Here is a 21062-nt window from a genome sequence, read left to right on the forward strand (position 1 = left end):
GTCGATTCTGGGAAAACAGACTAAATGCGTCGGCCATATCTGTGTTATTATTGAAACAACTAATTTTGTGTTACTTTGAACATAACTTGTGTTTTATTTTGACACAAAATGACACAAAAAGATGTGTAAAAAATTAACAGTGTGGATGACATGGGGGTGAGTAAATATTCTGTATTTTTTTTTAAAGGAAGTAATCCTTTAAGTGTTAAGATTTAATATAGGTCCTGTGTTAGTTTTATTCTCTACAATCAGGGCGCAGCGTTGTTTTTCTATTTAGTTTCTTAAAATTTACCTCAATTCAACGTACTGTATCTCAACACTAAAGATTACTTGGATCAATTCAGCTTGCTTGCCTTACATCGACAGCAGTGAATCGTGTGCATTGTGTTTTGACCTCCCCTAACACCTGTAATCTCTGGGGATTACAGTCCCGCAGGTGCAGATTGTTTAAGAGCGTTTCAAGTGTTGCTTTGAAACAGATTGGCTGAGTTGCTGAGAGAGAAAGAGATGGAAGCAGGGAACAGACTTGATGAATAACTGCAGTACTGCCACTGACAGCACACATCAGAGCTTTGTTTGCACTCTTATTGATGTGTGTGTCTCTGCCTGTATGTGTGTACGACACACTCGCTGCCCCTATATGCAGAGCAGAAAAGCAGTGCCTGCTATAGATGGCATTATCATTCAAAAGCCTACATGGTGTGTTTTTGTGTCTCCATCTTCGTTACAATATCTCATGCACCGCCGGTGCATCACAACCGAGTAGATGGTTCATTGGCGCAATCTGCACAAACACACAAATTGTTCGCCTTTCTCTCCAGCTTCAGTATTACTTTGCATCCATCAATCTGCCAGAAGTCCTGTAAGTTTAGAGAAGTGTTTAGTTTGCACATTCACATTTGTGTGATTATTTATTGACATGCCTTCTCTCTGGAGTTTCTAGTATCTACTGCTTCTGTCAACGGGCAGCTGCCTGCCACTGATCAATCTATTTACTCATTCAGTTAGTGGGCAATGCACAAACTCACTGTGCTTTAGTGTGTGTGTGTGTGTTGGGAACACATTAAATACTTTAAATGCACTGTAAGTCATAAAATCGTCTGCCAAATGCATAAATGCAGATAGCTGAAAAGACTACTAAACACATAAATGTGTCATGTAAACACTACAGGCTTCATGAAGGTTACAGGCTTTAAATCTTTAAGAAGGGGACTTAACCAACAATGTTGTTGATCCACATTTACACATACATACATACGATGTGAAGGAAAGAGAGAAATGCAGGGCACAGTAAATGCAAAGTGATCTGTATTTGGCCCTACGTTGCTTAAAACCATCTCCTCCAAAACAGATTCACATACGCTAATCGTTTAACAGCCACTGCAGGACCATATTTTTCACCATTCTGTTGAATGAATCATTCTGTCCCTGCATGGACTCATGGGAAAGCGGATCAGAAAAAATCTCTTTGTGTCTTAGCATGGTGCTCCACAGCCCCCTTGTTCTCATTAGAAAGAAACGGGGGCACGTTTGCTATCTGGGCTGAATGAAGGAGCAGACCTCTCTCCTACTGCAGTTTTTTTTATTCGCTTTTATCACCGAGCCGTTTCATTTTCCCCTTACAGCCGTGTTCTGTCTCTCTTTGTTTTCTAATTTCCATCACTGGGAGCTCTTTTCTTCCCCGGCCCACGTGTGTCATCTGACTGATGATGCATTCAGATTCAAACAGACGTTTTGTGTCTGCCATTCTTGCCTGTAAATGTAATGTATTACTCCGGTGGACATCCATTATATCTAAAACATGCAGACTTGAATAAAATGTAAGGTAGCGCTGTACAAAAAAGAGTGATACTTTTATAGTTATATATACTGTGCAAAAGTCACACCAATCCAGAATTAGAGTTGTTGGTTTTGCAATGTTATAATGATCATATATAATTGTTTCTCAGTCTTTTTAATAGAATACATCCAGAAAATACAGGAAATGTGTATATAGTATTAAAAACTGTATATGAATGTAAACTGATGTGTCAGGTTTTTAGTGTAAACTCCCCTTCCACTTGAGCAATATCAGGAAGCTACAGGATCTCTAAAACCTAAATAAAATGAAATCCTAATTTCTAATTTTGAAGAAATTAGTCTTTTTACTTCATTCTGCTCAAAAACGCTCAAGATGTGTTTCGTGCCAAGAGAGCTCACACTAAACACCGACAATGCCTAAAGAAGACATTCAGTGTAGTCCTGAATTTTTTTTGTTTTTTGTACATATTTCCTGTATTTTCTGTTTGTATCTTAATAAAATAGATTGAAAAATAAATATGTATTAAAACTTCTAAAACAACAAGTCTGGTGGTGGTGGCCTAAGACTTTTGCACAGTACTGTATATCATTATTTTAATTTATTACTCGGATCATTGGAATGCTTGATTCTGATTGGCCAGTTCGTGACATTTGCTGGTTTGTTATTCCCAGATAACTATCGCTCAAAACGAATAATGGTAACCCTTATGCTGCAGATCATTTTGACAGGTACAGTTTAATATTACAAAAAAAATGAATATAAATATGTCTTTTAAAAAAATATATAACTTTGTATTTACTAATTCTTAAAGGCGCAAAAAGGATGTTTTTCACCGACTGAGAATGCAAAAACGGTTACTGAGTTTTTTAAATGAGCGCATGCGTAAGAACAGCCACCCTCCTTCACTGCTCATTTCTTGGGAACGCCTTCCAAAACTCGTGCACGAATATTTGAACACGAGTGTTTGTTTACCACCGGCATATGCTGTGTCGCGTCAGTGGATTCATTATGTGAAATGATATGATAATAAACAAATAAGACGTTAAAACGTTAGATCAGTCGACACTACTCCCATTTCAACTAGCATGTAGCAGATCACTGGTCACTGCCTTACAACTACAGTACAAGAACAACGTCAATATACCTGAATAACAGTACAACAATAATTATTCCCCAAAGAAAGAATAATCACTGTTACCTGTCCGGAAGAAATTTGCGAACTGCGCGTCTGTCTTGACACCTCTCTGTTCCTTCATTGCTCTTAAGCGTTGAAATGTTTCTCCAATAACGACTCTGTTTACATTACGTTCTTCTGACAATTTTCTTCTATTCCCAGCGGCTTAAAAAGTCTTTCTTTTGCGTCCTCCATCGAGTTTCTTCTCTACCGTGGTGCAAATTCGAGGAGGAAAGCAGGATCGACAATGAAAACAAACCGAAACTTAAGACGGAGTTTCATGCGCTATGCGCATGCGTCGCCTGTGTTTAGTTACTGGGGCGCGCACGTATCTCACAAGGATCGTAATGGCAGTGATTGACAAGCCAGAGGGCCAATCGCTGATGCGATGACCGCATGAGCAATTGGCTGATGTTTTTAAGGCCCTATCTTGTGCACAGATGATGTATATTAATATTATTACTTTCAGTGCAGCTAATAAATAGTCTTTTATCATTTAGTAAAGACAGTTTCAAGTAATATTGCAAAAATGTATAAAACAAACATCCTCTTTTGCACCTTTAAACCAAATAGTGTCTTCATGACATCTGAACCGAAAGTAAATGGGTTTTCCTCGCAGAAGTTCTGCATTCATTAAAAATGAGCAAATAAAATAAAAACGGAACCTAACCCTAACCTAACCCTAACCCCGGCCGAGATACGGAGTACCACAGCCTGACCTTTAAACGGACGTAACTCGGGCGCCTTTGGTCCGATGCCTTCGCCCTTCGAGTCCCTTACTCTACTGGAGAGGGCCTTTCCAATGAGAAATAAACCCCTTCAGTGCGATTCAAGACCCGACACAATCACACTGTCGGGGCTTATTTATGCAATGACAACCGGCTGCCATACATTATCCCTTACATGTAGTTAATGTACATATGAAGAGCTTGGTTCCAAAACGCAATAAACGCCATTTTAAAAAAAAATTGTTACTGCCAAAATCAGTATTGTATCTGGTAAGTATTAAAAAGTAAATTCTTAATTTTACGCGAAATACAATATCCGCCGTGTTATTCTGTCATCTTTTCTCCATTTTTTCCCAAAACGCGTTAAACGCCAGTCTTCCTTCTCGGCAGAATGCAATAAATCCGATCATAGTCATGCTAACACATTGACCCCAGGGCATCTTATGAACAACTTTCCATTATTTTACTAGAAAGCAAAGAAAATCGAGCAGGACCAAAACATTTTAAAGCCTATCACTGTCAAAAAAGTTCAGCGACGACGTCCCAAGGATGACAGCAACAATGACAGTGTTCTTAATATGACAAAGTAAGTGTTTTGATTCATGCCATTAATGTTTAATCAGATTAATGCAAATTTATATAGGCTATTGATTCAATAGATTTATAGCATTTTGATAAAAAAAACTTGGATGGATTTATTGCATTTTGTGGAAAAAATTATACGTTTTTATAATAAATCTTTGAAAATCAAATAATGGATTTGATGAATTTTTTTATGATTTTTTAATGTTTTTATAACCTAAAGATGCGAAATGTGAAAGATTGTACAGAAAATAGTGGTTTTCATCTTGTCACTTTCTTGGTATAGAAAACACGTTCAAAAAAACAAAAAACAAAACTAGTCAAAAAGGATTTATTGCATTTTGGAACCAAACTCTTTTTATACATGACCCAGTCTATGAGCTAAAGTCATTTTTGTGATCTATCATTTTCTACAAAATTCTTTAAAAATTTTACCTTGATATCTTTAATAATGACTGAGTCATATCAGTGATTGAAATCAAACTTAGTTTACTTTTCAATAGTAATGAGTGAAATAGATGTCAAGGATGACTTCACACCACTTTTACGATACTTGCTCTTGAGTGCAGTCCTCATTTATTAAAAACTGTATGGAACAGCACGGCCAGCACAAAATGCGTCCTCCCGTGTCCTACCAAAGAAAGTCATACAGCTTTAAAATGATGAGGGTGACTAAATAATGAAATCAATATATTTTTAGATTCCTTTTATATATACTGTAAAACATACAGTCACAATTGTGTGTTTATCTACAAAGGCGTCTATTTATTATACTTTTGTGTTTTCTGCAACATAAGATATTTCTTTAAATGTCTTTTATAGCTCAGAGGAGAGCGTACCCTTCAGAACACATCTATGCTTAAATGCTCATTTGGACACCTATTCTTGGCATTTCCACACATTTTCCTCTGGGCACGAAAACCTCTTACGGGGACATATTGGTTCGTACGGTTCAGCCAACTCCCTCGCTTCTTCGGAGCAGTAAGTTATAAACTCTTCTGCAGTAAGAGACGGATGACGTTGTTTGTCAGCGACCTTGAAGCACCGCAACAACCTGAAACTGTGAGATCAACACTAAGAGCAAACAAATGAACCACAACTGAAGCAAAAAACAGCGCACCTGTTTCTTCTCATTACTGAACAGACGTTGCTGCTTAAGTTTAGCCATTACGGAGATTATGGGATGCCAGACGTTGTTTCAGTCATCCAGTAAATTACATTGAAAAAGGCTGGGGTTTCTGGTAATTTGCAAAAAGTTAATGGAGATTTTCAAGAGTGCCTACACTGTTAAAAGTAAAGGTTCCCAAAATGTTATTCAGCAAGTTTAATGGTTCCATAAAGAAACTTTAACCTTTAAGACCCTTTTAACCTTTAAGCTTCAGCTTCTTTGTAATTATACCCTAAATCTCAAACAAGCCCAAGTTTTTAAGTAGTAGTTTAAGGAAAAAATGTTAAATGCTCACTTACTTTCAAGGGAAGTCATGCCACTAGGCAGCTATTTTCGCATTTGTTATTTCGCTCATGCAAGACTTAAATCCTATCTACCCTGTACTTGAATGAGAAGGGCAGATATATCTAAAATTGTGTGCTAAAATCACAGTTAAACAACATATAGAGTATATGTATAGATCCCCTCCCAAAGAGAATCATCAGTCTTTATTAGTAGATGATTGGTTCATTTAAAGGATTAGTCAATTTTCTTAAAAGAAAAATCCAGATAATTTACTCACCACAATGTCATCCAAAATGTTGATGTCTTTCTTTGTTCAGTCGAGAAGAAATTATGTTTTTTGAGGAAAACATTGCAGGATTTTTCTCATTTTAATGGACTTTAATAGACACCAACAATTAACACTTAAATCAACACGTAACAGTTTTTTTCAACGGAGTTTCAAAGGACTCTAAACGATCCCAAACGAGGCATAAGGGTCTTATCTAGCAAAACGATTGTCATTTTTGACAAGAAAAATAAAAAATATGCACTTTTAAACCACAACTTCTCGTCCAAATCCGGTCGTGATGCGTCAGTGTGACCCCACGCAATACGTCATGACGTCAAGAGGTCACAGAGGACGAACGCGAAACTCTGCCCCAGTGTTTACAAGTGTGTTGAAAGAGGACCGTTCCGATGTCGTTGTATGTCAACTGATACTAATTAATGTCTTTGTGTCAGTTTATTGTTTACAATGGTCCGCAAATGTGCGTTTTATATATGTAACACGTGACCTCCCTACGTCACTACGCAATTACGTTAGGTCGCGCTGGACCGGACCTACACGAAAAGTTGTGGTTTAAATGTACATATTTTTTATTTTTCTTGTCAAAAATGACAATTGTTTCCCTAGATAAGACCCTTATGCCTCGTTTGGGATCATTTGGAGTCCTTTGAAACTCCGTTGAAAAAAACTGTTAAGTGTTGAGTTAAGTATTAAATGTTGGGCTCTATTAAAGTCCATTAAAATGAGAAAAATCCTGCAATGTTTTCTTCAAAAAACATAATTTCTTTTCGACTGAACAAAGAAAGACATCAACATTTTGGATGACATGGTGGTGAGTAAATTATCTGGATTTTTCTTTTAAGAAAATTGACTATTCCTTTAACTGGAAGAAGGGACTTCTCCGTATTGCATTGTCCCCTATTTATAGATATAGAAGTGCCTAATGTTGTTATGTGCAATATCTCTGGTTTCGAACTAGCAATAGGAGCCGGAGAAGATCCGCTCCAAAGTTGGCAGCTTTGGTCTGGATATGTTACGGACATGCCCCAGAGTTTATTTCTATCTGTTGATATTGTGTTGCCGTGTATAGATTTCAAATATATTCATTCTGATTTGAGACAGTAGTTGTGGACACCTCTGTCATCTACACCAAGTATTCGAAAACATTTCAGCCCACGACCACTAAAATAAAGGTATCAGCGATTCGCAACCCCAATCCTCAGAGGTGGTTAAAGTAAACAAACATTGTTGGCAACAGAGCACAATAATAGCCATATGCAAACACAAGCATAATGACAACACAAAAGAACACAATCTAATTGCAATAACATTATTTTATATTACTTTACATGTTTACTTTTATTTCGACATTAATCTCACCTAATGAGATGTTTAGGCACAATGCATGGAGCACAGCAAGTCCATTCTTGTTACAGTTGCGCACAACGGCACACACAAACTAATAGGCAAACTGACGAATACTATTGCTATTTCTAATTGTTAAAAAAATGTATTGCTATTTCTAATTGTTAAAGAAATGTGACTTTTGTAAATTATTTTGCAACCCCCTCCTTACTGTCCCACGACCCCAATGGGGGTCCCGACCCCTACTTTGGGAACCACTGATTTACACTACCTGTAGTAGCTTGGGATCAAGTGGTAAAAAGTTTTTCCCACTAAATGTAGTCCTAAACGGGAGGAGCCTAAACATTAAGGCCTGTCAATCATCATTAAGAGCGTATATGAAGCCTGGGATACACTGCAGGATTTTTGCACTCCTATAAGATCATTACTTTATCAAACTGTGTGAAATGTATAGTTTAAACTTGGGTACAACAAGCATGTAGACTGTACGATGATGACACCTATTGAATCGAGGGATCAAAGGCTATGTCACATGTTAGCACGACGCCACCAGCATGCGCTAGTGGTAACAGGTATGCAGGTCGTAGCAGAAAACACACTGTGCGTTGATCATGCTGAATTTCAGACACTGTCAGAAAACTATCGTAGGCTATCTTTGGATGCAAGACCGGAAAAACGGACGTCTTTAAACCTCACTCACTGTACCACATAGGACCATCGATGAAGAGCCACGTTCACAGAAATCAGCACGATTGTTTCACGATGGCGATCTTTCGCCTGGGACAGCCAAAAATCGTGCAGTGGATCTCCAGTCCTCTGCATCCAGCTGCAATTCTTTTGGCATCCCTCCTCCTCCCCATCTCCTCCTTTACTGTTCTCTTTCATCCTCCGTGCAGTTCTGTTGCGGGGGTTGAACGTGGGGCTCGAGCCCCAGCCTCAGGTTGGGTTTCTCTGAAGGTTCTGAGCTCAAGTTTAGATCTCCCTTCGAGGAAAGCAAGCCAAGTTCATTTACCATTACTCATTAAGACCAGGGGCGGGGCCAGGGGGGGGGCCAGGGGGGGCACGGGCCACCCCCACAATTTGATTGGCCACCCCAAGTGCCCCCCCTCCCACACCATCAGTCTCGTCAGTATTAATTATGTACTAGTGGTTTTGCTTTTCTTAAAATAAAACTTCATATTTTACAGGGCTTTGATTTATTTATATTACATTTTTTTATTAGCTTAAAATATTAAAATAAAAAATTTTGTTGAGGCTCCGCCTATGAAAAATTGTCTAGACCCGAGGAACCACTCTACCGTGACATGTTGTTATCGGAGTCAATTAGTAGGCGCACACTTACAGTATAGTAACGAACGATGGTGGCACCAATAAAAAGCAAGGAAAAGCAAGGAAAAACACAGAGGACGGAGAAAGGAGTTTTATGCAGATAGTGAAAAAGGACAACAAAGTCATAGGTGAGTGAGCTGAGTTTTGATATGTTTCCTTAAATGTGGAAACCTGCGATTAGGAAGTTAGAGCTAGCTCCTCTCTGTTACTGTCGAGAATGCTCATTACTAAAGTTGAAGACAACCTAACGGTACATTAAAAGAATATATAAAGTCACGTTTGCCTTTGCGTTTGTAATAAATAGTGGTGTGTTAGATCGCAGTTTATCCATACGGATCAGAACCCACGTTTCAACCCGCATGCGATTCGATCGCGGATTAAACAGGGATAGTTTATAATTTACACGTGTTTTAAAATGTTAACCTTCAAGTGCTTTTAAGCAATTTAACACTAAAAAGGCACTAAGTGAGTAGCTGTATGCAAAGACAGGTTGAATGTGTCCGGTCCCGTTCCAATCAGACGTAATCCTCCCTATATCCTTCAAATATTGATGTGTAAACTTTAGGGAGAGTTGCGCTATTGTATCTCATAGTGTATGGAATAGATCAATGAAAAACAACGTAACGTTTTTATGTGGAGTGACTGTTTAAGCTGCGCCGTCTGTGTGTGCATGGGTTTATTTAAGACGACAAACAAGTGCCCTCAATAGTCGACACACGGAGAGAGCTTTGCGTTGATTCGGCGCATGCAAAAACATTAACATGTCATACGACTATGAATAAACGTCTAGAATTTCCTCAGCCTCTAAACTTTCATTGCTATTAACTGTTTTCCTTTTGTTAAGTACATTTTATGTTGCATGAAGCAGGTTTCACTTTCAGGTTCACAGGCTTTGCAAACTCTAGATAAAACACAAAGTTTAAACCAAGCACTGTCCAACATCTGATCCTGATCTAAACCAGTTTGGATTTATCTAGATTTGTCGACTCCAAACTTACTCTGAATTTTGAAAATTAAGAGTTTGTTGTTCAAATAGCTTCATGCAACAGACCACAGCCTCAGAAGCATATTTAAAGAAAACAACATAAACATTATTTCTTCTATACATTAACTCACTGGGGCTCTGTGCAATATGCCATTTAATACAACCAAATGATAGGGATGGCGAAAACGAAAAATGTTCTTGACCGGCCACCGAGCCTCATTGGCCGGTTGAAACCGGTTAACTGATAGGCCTATTAGTTTAAAATATGCTATGCTATTTAAAATAAACAGCCATTTCGAGCCGCGCCTGCAATTTCGCAACTCCCATCTCTCTGCGCTCTGCCTCCGGCTCACACACACACACAGACCTCACAATACTTTTTAAATCCCCTACAGCGCCAAACATGAGTCCCGCAAACGCGGCGCCGTGCTTAGTTTTGAAATAGTCAAGGTACTAGGTGATCGCGTTGAACTTGAAAATAAAGGCGTTTGTGAAGCTCATTTGAAAATTTCCGCGGCTCATTTAATAAAATGACAGCTCAGAAGAGAGACTGCGCTTTAGTTTGGGGTAGTAATATTAAAGACATAGGATGATCATCATCACCTTTTCTGTTACCACTGAAATATAGATGTAATGTATTTCCAAATCTAAACCCATCTTATGCGGAATGTTGCCTAATAGACTGCAACACGATAAAACCAATGGATTAAACGGGCACCTTCAGAATGTGTAAAAGCACCGGCCAAAGCAGGTCTCGCACTGTGTTTGTTCTAGAACAAATGCAGCAAAGATATTTAATGCTTGTATGAGGCATATAGGCCTACGCTGAGTTTTATTTAATTATGATGAGGTGCGTTCTAATTAACAATGCAATGCAAGTGAACGCGCAGTGCCGGCGCCTTCATGCACGGACCGGTAATTATATACTCTGCTATATTTGCTTTTTATTTAATAAATACATGCATTTGGTTGATTAAACATTTATTAAAATTAAGATACAATTTATACAAAACGAAATTCACTTCAAAGAAATGCTTTCTACAAAGCAAAACTTAATAAAGTGGTAAAAATCATGGCTGAGGATTTACAGAAACAAAACTTACTCTGCACTTTACTGTTAGCCTAAAAGACATAAATGTTAATAATTTGGAACACAACCAGGAGAGACTTTAATTTTAATTATTGTATTACTGTATTTTATTTACTATTCGAATAAAGGAATTTATCAAAAAATAGCCTGTAGCATTTACTTTTCGCAAACCTTGTGAACATGCGAAACCAAAAGCAGTGACCTCACGCCAAATGTTTTTTTATTGGTTTATAAAGTACAAACAGACCAGTTATGAAAAACTGAGTGTGAGGGATTTGTTCACTTCACACAAAAAGATCTTGGAAAGAAAGAGATGACTAACTGTAGTAGGGTTTAGTCTATAATAGCCCTTTACAGATCCCTTTTTTTAACCGACAACCGACAACTTTGACAGGTTAACGTTGATACGGTCAACCATCGGTCAAACGGTCATCGGTTAACATCCCTACCAAATGTAATATCTTTATTAAGATGATATGCGGACAACATTCAACTTTAGGAAATAAATTAGTTTATGACTTGACAAAGTAACTGAGAAAAATGCATTATTATTTCTTTAGGGACAGACAGACAGTCAGATACAGGCAATAGGACCAATGAAAAGGTCTCAAAAATTTCAGAATTTCTTCATTTTGAAGAAAAAAAGAGAGATAGAAGCAGAAAGGCATGAGGAGAGGGAAGAGAGGAAGATGCAGCAGTAGTCCACTGACTTTTCTGCAAACCAAGGTATTTGTATTACATGCAGAGACCAGAGGGAGGTTAAAACAAAAACACATCAGGAGGTTTAAATGTACTGAATGTATCAGGATACAGTATACAGTATTATTACCTTCAATGTAGGGCAAGTTACACTAATTCACTGTTTATATGTATTTAAATGTGCCACCCCTCTCTAAGTCTGTGCCCCAGTCCGGCCCCCCCATGAAAAATTCTCTAGACCCGCCCCTGATTAAGACTAGTGCGAACTGGTGAATTCAGTTTGAGATTATATCTAAAGATTGCAGAGTGAAGGTCAGAGATCAGGGGATTCAAAACATCATACCACATTTATGTGTAAAATGCAATGCAGTGTTTAGTTGAAAATTAATTCCATTAAATGTAATGATCTTGATTCCTGGCTGCAGTCATCACATTCTTATAAATCCAAAATATGAATAATAATAACTCCTTGAAGAAATACCTGTCCTTCAACACACACATGAATGCACCTCCATCCTCCTCAGCCATATACTGTCCTGAGCTAAACCTGTTTCTAGGGAGGGAAACATGTGCTCTCCATCTCTCTGAAGTCCCCACCCATCAAGACCACCGCAGGACAGCGGTGACTTTCAATGAGTCATTTCTCTGCACTGCCTTTACCTCAGCCATCGAGCCAATTCAGGATTTTAATAGCACAGTTAAAAAGAATGCTATGAATGAACATAAAGGAAGTTATTTTGGCACGGGGCCACCAGCAGTGTCACCTTGATTTCGACAGCGTTGAGTATATCACAGTCTGCAGGTGGGTGTAGGTCACGTATGGACTGGATATCCCGGTGTGAATGTGGAAACAGATGTGTATACCTCATTAGGTGCCCAGCGTGGTTTGATCCTGACGGGGAGACGTCGTGACCACCTTCTCCCCTTGCAGAGCCTGGGGAAGAGATTGCTAATTAGAGCAGGTGTTTCATTCAGGTCCTTTCACCTGCTGCTTTAAGTCAAGAGCAAATTTCGCCTGAAGGTGTTTTAAGAGAGATTGTAATCATTTACTTTATCCGTGTCATCCTCTGAAAGTATTTATCTTCCTGAATAATTTACTCAGGCCTTGTGTTGGTATTTACGCTGTGAGCGGGCTTAAGTATAATTTCATCTCTCTCTCTCTCTCTCTCTCTCTTTCGCTCACACACACACACACTGTTGCCCACAATCCGTGTGTTTGTTGTAGTTCAAGAAAAGAGATTTACGTTGGAGACGATAACTCACGTCATCCTCTATTTTGCGGTTTGTACTTTTTGCCTATGGTTAACATGTACTGATGCACACTTACACACCAAAGGAAATTTAAAATCGTGAATCGGACAGTAGGTGCCCTTTAAAATGCAATGCAAGTGTGTATTATATTCTCTGAATTACCACAGGTGGCACTATAATGCACATATGTGTAAACTTTCTGTCAGTTAGTTAATGTTAATTCAACAGCTGACATTTTATAGCATAACACCACTTTGGTTTTAACAGCACAGACATTAAAAGCTATCTGCCCCTTAAGTACTGGTTAATTATCTCCACAAAATACAGGAATACACTGTAAGTACTACATACTGGCAGCTCTTTTGCATTTGTGTTTCTGGCCTAAGATTGTAATATCATTGGTTATTTTGTTAAGCTGTACAGTCACTGTATGTATATGTGGAGCCTACTGTATACTGCCCTCAACACTTTGGCTTTGAACAGTGCCTTTGAAGAGTCTTTGTTCAGAATATAATCTCCAGTAAAGTATTTTCTGGGCTAACCACAGTACAGTACCGTTTATTCACAAATACTTTGTTTTTACATACTATGATTTTGGCAGATTTGTAAAGCACATGTACAACATTAAACTACAATCACTGCAACATTTAGGTTGTGTTGAACTGCATTATAAGGATTAGTTACCCCCAAAATCTAAATATGGCAAGATTTCCAGACTCTCATACTGGAATGAAGACCTATAAGATTTTCCTCCAAGGAACAATTTTAGTAGTTTTTAGCTGCATAGTTAAAGCAAATCAAGATCTCGGATTTACAGAGGTGTTTACAAGATTTGGAAACTTTGGTTGGATAGGAACAGTGGTGTAGTGCAGGGTGTAAGCAGGTATATGGAGTATACCCACTTCTTTATTCTACATTAAAACAAATAGGGGCATAAATTAAGAGTATACCCACTTCTCCTGGCACAACTACACCACTGGATAGCAAGATTTTGAGAACATTGTGATTACACTTCTGCAATAACCACACCCAGCCACGGTACAAAGCACTCGCACTAGTCAAGTGCCTCATTTATAAAAGTGCGACGTAGGAACTATCCTACATTTCATCCAAGACCATTTCTGAAATGATCGTACGTGTGATTCAGAGATAACAAGCTTATACGCACAAAAAAACGTGCGTATGCCTCTTTTCAAGATGTGCGGTTTATAAATCACAAATGATCTTAAAATTGTGCGCAGCGGAATGCTCTTAGAACTCCCCCTGGTAAACGCCCCTAATTTAATTAATTAGCATATAAATACTAAATTATCAAAGGCCAAATTCTCTGACTGCTACAATGGCGAGTGGTAAGAAGAGATATTTGTTGTCGTTTGCTTAAGTTTTTAATATTTCTAAATTCTAACATGGAAACTTTATTGACATCACTCGAGTGAAGGCGATTATTAGTGGACCTTTCAATTCACGGGTTTCATTTAAATATACGTTTCTATACTGAATAAACAAACAGCGCAGTTTGCATGCTTCGTCCTTGTTGCATTAGTTTATTAAAATAATTCTGAGCAGATTTCTATAGTTCAAAAAAGTCTGAATTGTAGTTGAGAACGTCACGGCGCACTTTTAAAACATTGTCGAGTTTAAACTGGGCTCGGGCGTGACACAACGTGCAGGGGCTTCGGTTATGGTTTTTTGGGCCCGATCTAAGCTTTTATACAAATTATATTGATGCTGTAAAAGTTAAGAATATGCCTACCTGCAATACTGCAATATTGCCACAAGGAAACGTGCGTACGTCAAGTCAGAACCTGACGTGGAGGTAAGTACTTTTCCACGTCAAAGACAAGTTTTATAAATCCGAGCGTTGGAGTGGATTTGAGCGTACACACGGTCTTTCGAATCTGTGCGTAAAAACGCTTTATAAATGAGGCCCCTGAATTTGAAGGTTAAATGTGGCCGTGGTTTGATTTGGATAGTGTGAGTTTGAACTGAGTACAGTACATTCAAGCTATGCCTTTTATAATGTGTGTTTTGATATTGAACTCATGACCTTTGTGCTGCTAACGCAATGTTCAATTGAGCTATGGGATTTAGATAATAAATCTAAAATAAATACATTTTACATATCACAAGAGCGCATGCAACACTGTTCCAATAGCACTGAGCGTTCCTGCTGAGCATTATGGACTCTTTAGGCGGGCCGATAAGCTCCAAGTCATTTAGGCGGAGACAGGATAAACATGGATGGAAGTGAATTCCTGAAGAGAGGGACAGGGATTGATTTCCCGCTGAATCCCACTTTAGCGGAGCGTGAGAGAGTATCGAGGGACTTCATCTCTCCTCACTAGCACACTGTGTCTCAGTGTGGGTGAAAGAGGCCATCCAAACTGTGAGCTAGCAATATGTGTTCTACTTGGTCGCGTCGCTAGCTGTGTAGATGGGGTGTGTGAGCCCGAGACAGAGTGTGAAGGTGAGAGAGATGGTTTTCTCTCATTAAATGATTTAGTGTAAAGTGATAAACATAATTATTCAAGTGTTAATGTGAGAACGGTGAATAAGAGACTAATTAAGTGTGTCACAGAGGAGAACCAAACAAAGGAAGCACACACACACACATGCATTTTCTCTGTAACAGTAAGGACATCTCATACTTTCGTTGTTGCTGCAGCCTTCAAAAACTGAGTCTTGCCTTCAAAGTTCGTGGCCTTAGAAGGATCCAGACCCTGAACTGGGATGCACCCATACATATAAACTTGTTTGGGTCGCCCCAGACACACACACATGACACACACACACAACAAGCTCAGCTTTTATGTTTTTTTATTAATGATAATATGACTAACAGTGAAATAGTACAACTAAATGATTTTTTTTTGTATAAATTTGCACTATATATTTAACGTTTTGGTAAAAGCACCGTTTGGAGGTTAAAGTAGCTTTCCTCTCTGGTCAACTTTAACTCTTTCACCGCCAGCGTTTTTAAAAAAAGTTGCCAGCCAGCGCCAGCATTTTTCATGATTTTCACCAAAGTTTAATGCCTTCCAGAAAATGTTCTTCTTCAAATATATAAACATACAATATACCAAATGAAAGAACAGACCCTCTGCTTTCAAACAAAAAAACGCTTTATCCTACCTTCAGTGGTTCTTTTGCAATCAGCTTTTGAATATGGGTAGGTTTCTGCAGAAACACCACATTTTGAGCAAAAAGCAGAGACAATTCCATTTTTGTGACGGACTTTTCATAGAGATCCCATTCAGAGCGATCTTTAAAACAGACACGGACATGCAGCCGCTTGCCATAGGGCAATACTTCTGGGTTTAAAAAGTTGCGGAAGGGCGCCACCTGGTGGATAATAGCGGTATTGCGGAAAGACGGAAAATCTCGTCATTGGCAGGGAAGCGTTTTCTCTTAATTGACAAGATATCTCGTCAATGGCGGGGAAAGAGTTAAGGGGGCAGCGTCCCAGCGCCCCTAATGACCAGCCGCAAATAGTGGTAACCATGTTTTAATAAAGTAACCATAGTTTTTTTTTGGTTTTAACTGTAGTAAAACCATAATTACTCCTCATAAGTATCTGTGTATATATCCCAGAGATGGGGACTCGAGTTTGGAACTCGGACTCAAGTTCGAGTGCGCACACACAGTGACTTCAGACTTGACTTGAGACTCGTCCTCAAAAGACTTCAGACTCGATTCAGAATCAAGCTGCGAGACTTGTGAACAATGTTTATTTTTATGAAACGTCTGCTCCCTGTTATTCCACTCCCTCCGTTACCTATAATCTACTCACGACGTAACACGTGACGTATTACGTATCTCCTCTGCGCGTGTGCCACACATTAGATGACAGTGAACAAACATGTCGATTGCACCGCCACTGCTGTGCCATTCATCGTAAGCTTTGGGTAGTGCTGTGACGGATCACAGTTGATCCACGATCTGTACGGATCACGATACGCGGTTCGGCTCGCATGCAAGTCGCGGATTATTATGCACATTTATATAGGGAAAATGTATCATTTGTTTATGTCTTAAGTGAATTATAGAATCAGAAACCAACCTCAATTAACCTACTTCAGTCTGTGTCATTAATGTTAATCAAACAACCCAAGACAAAGAGAAAATCACTTCCATGGCTCTAAAAAAATAATAATAATTTAATTTATACAATAAAGAAAATGTTATTATTCATTTAATTTGATTTCTGTACCTAATGCTAATTTTAGATCTTACTTAATATACAACTTTGTTCTTTTTTATAAATGTTTGTAATTTCTTGATTTGTTATTAGAGTTTTCCCACCCTTTTTTTTTGCTGATCCGAGAAAAGATTCGATCCGTGCCTCAAAAACTGTAATGTGATCTGAACCATGAGTTTTGTGATCCATCACAGCCCTAGCTTTGGGTTTAAAAAACTTCCAAAACGACGGCACAAACAAAAGAAGCACTCAATGCAAAATATGCGGCCTCAAGATAAAAGATCAACCACATCTAATTTTATCAGGCATCTGAAAACATATCCTGACATGATGTTTAACATGTTTAACGTTAGCCCAGCATTGACCATCTAATGTTACCGCTTGCTTCTTGGTTTAGCTACGAGCTAATATTACGGGAGGTTAACTCTGACTTTCTTCCTTATGAAATATAAATTAGCATGTGTTTAACCCTTGTATGGTGTTTTTAGAAAGTGGGGGGAAAAGTTTTTAAAAAGTGGAAATTTTAGGTCCTGTATACCTTTACTATGTCCTCATCCTGTCAGGGCCTGCTGTTATTGTGTGTGTTCTTGTATATGGTTCATGAGGACACCAATGTGTATGACATGGGTATTACAACAAGACTTGATGCTTGACTTGGACTCTAGCCCAGAGACTTGACTTGGACTCGAGCTCAGAGACTTGAGACTTGACCTGGACTCGAGCTCAAAGACTTGAGACTTGACCTGGACTCGAGCTCAAAGACTTGAGACTTGACTTGGACTCAATCTCAGAGACTTGAGACTTGACTTGGACTCGAGCTCAGAGATTTGAGACTTGACTTGGACTCGAGCTCAGAGATTTGAGACTTGACTTGGACTCGAGCTCAGAGATTTGAGACTTGACTTGGACTCGAGCTCAAAGACTTGAGACTTGACTTGGACTCGAGCTCAGAGACTTGAGACTTGACTTGGACTCGAGCTCAAAGACCTGAGACTTGACTTGGACTCGAGCTCAAAGACTTGAGACTTGACTTGGACTCGAGCTCAGAGACTTGAGACTTGACTTGGACTCGAGCTCAAAGACCTGAGACTTGACTTGGACTCGAGCTCAAAGATTTGAGACTTGACTTGGACTCGAGCTCAGAGATTTGAGACTTGACTTGGACTCGAGCTCAAAGACTTGAGACTTGACTTGGACTCGAGCTCAGAGACTTGAGACTTGACTTGGACTCGAGCTCAGAGATTTGAGACTTGACTTGGACTCGAGCTCAAAGATTTGAGCCTTGACTTGGACTCGAGCTCAAAGATTTGAGACTTGACTTGGACTCGAGCTCAGAGACTTGAGACTTTACATAGACTCGAGCTCAAAGACTTGAGACTTGCCTTGGATTCGAGCTCAAAGACTTGAGATTTGACTTGGACTCAAGCTCAGAGACTTGAGACTTGACTTGGACTCGAGCTCAGAGACTTGTGACTTGACTTGGACTCGAGCTCAGAGACTTGAGACTTGACTTGGACTCGAGTTCAAAGACCTGATACTTGACTTGGACTCGATCTCAGAGACTTGAGACTTGACTTGGACTCGAGCTCAAAGACTTGAGACTTGACTTGGACTCGAGCTCAGAGACTTGTGAGCATCTTTGATATATTCCTCATGTTTTTATTGTCTTTTGGTTGGTTGTTGAATGTAGTAGCTCTGTGTTCGTTTAAAGTCATTGTCAATGATTTCATGGTTCATTTCTGGATTTATTTTCATGTTTTGTTTTAATAAAGTTTTCATCTGCACTTAGAGCCTGCCTTCTTCTCATGTCTGGACAACACACATTACAACGTCACATTAAAACGAAACATTAAAATGTGATCATACAAATTAAATTGTGGTATTCAATTCAATCTAAATTTATAATTCAAATGTTTTTCTATAAAACTTTTTGCAATTCCGTATTACAGCAAAGCAGCTTTACAGTAAATACATACTTTATTAATACATGTATACCATGAAAGATATTTTATTATTACAAAAAACAAGGTATTTGTCCAAAAAGCCTAATTGTGCTATGCTTTGTGCTGTTTTATGATATAATAAATAACATTTAATGATAAAATAAATGTTGCCATATTTATCCTACAGGCATGGAGGGATTTTAAGATAAGCCATGAAATTGCTGTTGATGGAAGACTAAGTCAGCTTTACCGGGAAAAGCAACACCGATATGAAAACTGTCACATCAACTTAAAGTCAGATATTCACTTTTTCCTGTAAGCGGAGTAATTTTGTTTACTTGTTTTCTCTGTGGACTTGTATATATATATCTCCTCCAAGAAATAGCACGATTGCTGAGGGCAATAGAGATTGATTCGTCTGGATAAGCATGTTCAGAAGATAAGTACCAGGTATCTCCCCTCACAGAATGGTCCTTAATCTTATTTAAATGCAATTTTGACTCTTGCCAAGGGTGTTCCATAAAACTCCATAATCATAAATAAAATGCTGCTTCTGAAACCATATGAAACCAAGTTTGGTTCGCACAACATTAATAAAAACTGTGTGAAGATCATCGCCCAACCTTGAATAAAATATACTGTGTGTGTGTGTGTGCGCCCTTGTGTCATTGAGTTCATCACATTTATCTTTTTTATTCTTTTTGCCGTTATATTCATCAGCGGTGATGTCCGTGTCACATATCTCAAGGTTCAGCTCAGTTCACAGAAAACTCTCACAGACAGCCTGAGCTCATGGCCACGTTCTTGCAATATTACATTGCTTCTTGCATATACGGTGTCAATTCTGAAGAGAAATGTCTGCTGAGTGACACTAAAAGCCGATTGAATTTCCTTCTATGATACTTTGAGTTTTTTTTTACTTAAATGCTTTATGTCCCAAGTGCAATGTCCTAACTGAGCAACTGTTTAAAGTATGTACAGAAATGCACTTTATTTAGAGTCTTTAGAAGCAAAAAGTTAAACATTATTAAAGTCTGTGTAAAGTAATATGTGTTCTAAATTTATCACAAAACCACGCCCACTCGCGGGAAACCTGCTGTTTCTCTCAACTTTCTAATACCGCTACAAACTGAATTGCGATTGTGTTAGGGGTGGGGCCATGCTCATTGACTCCAGTGCATCATCGAGCCACAGTTTTAACCCCACCCAAATTATCCTGTGCACAGAAATGTGAAAAAAACTGTTAATGCTACAATTTACAGGCTTTGTAATACATTGCTAAAATTTATAATGTGTTTAGAAACAATTATCTGAAATGACTTTAAACAGACTTTGGCCTGGTTTCACAGAAAAGGCTAAGCTAGAGGCAGGACTAGCCTTAGTTAAATTAAGATGTTTAAGCATCTTTTATAAACATGCCTTAGGAAAATACATTACTGGTGTGTATCATGAGACAAATTAATGGCACTGGCATATTTTAAGATCCGTACGTGCAAGTTATTTTCAGTAGGGATGTGCATCTCCATAACTGAGTCCGATGTGATAAGCGTCTCGATGCATAGCCTATGATACAATACATTAAAGATACATTTAGAGCAGTTACCGATGCGATACGATGCAGTGCGGTCCGATTTCTATTTAGTTTAACACGATGTCATTCAATGCAGTATGATGCAATGAAAAAATATGATGCTATGCAATTTAATATGGTACAGACTGTAAAATTATTTGCTGCTTTAATTTTTTTGTTTAATCAAGTGACTAGAGATGAGTTGTTATAACTTATAAAATATAGTTGAAATATGTCATAAATATTTTTGAAATATATCTGTATTTGATGCACAGTTTTTAAACCAATGTATCGCATCGTTAACTTTTTATGCTGATGCACTGAGCGAATCGGGGAATCTTCCCATCCCTAATTTTCAGTTGAGACAGCTCAAACATGTGTTTTAGTCTAGGACTAGACTTCAGTTTAAAATAGGGAGTTATTGGCATTTAGAAACACTTACATTTTAGCTGCTGCAATTTTGAGAATTTTTGTAGGACTGCTTGTAGGAATAAGACCCAAAATACTAAAATGATGCTGGGTTGTTTCAACCCATGCTTGGATAAAATATTGACAAACCCAACCAGGGACGTCATGCACCAATTTTTTTTAAGGGGGCACAGTGTGCACAGCTCACAGAAATTTGTGCA

General features: G+C 38.5%; 1 protein-coding gene across 1 annotated transcript in view; it reads left to right on the plus strand.

The window, feature by feature from the left end:
* The window catches only part of ldlrap1a (low density lipoprotein receptor adaptor protein 1a), a 112641-nt gene extending 93506 nt beyond the window's left edge, over positions 1 to 19135 (plus strand). Inside the window, exon 9 of the mRNA XM_065294523.2 lies at positions 19051 to 19135. Within this exon, the coding sequence (XP_065150595.1) occupies positions 19051 to 19072 (22 nt within the window). The 3' untranslated portion in view covers positions 19073 to 19135. The remainder of the gene's footprint in view (positions 1 to 19050) is intronic.
* Positions 19136 to 21062: the final 1927 nt, after the last annotated feature.

Source organism: Paramisgurnus dabryanus, chromosome 19 (genome assembly GCF_030506205.2).
Source record: "Paramisgurnus dabryanus chromosome 19, PD_genome_1.1, whole genome shotgun sequence".
In the NCBI taxonomy this organism is placed as follows: Eukaryota; Metazoa; Chordata; class Actinopteri; order Cypriniformes; family Cobitidae; genus Paramisgurnus; species Paramisgurnus dabryanus.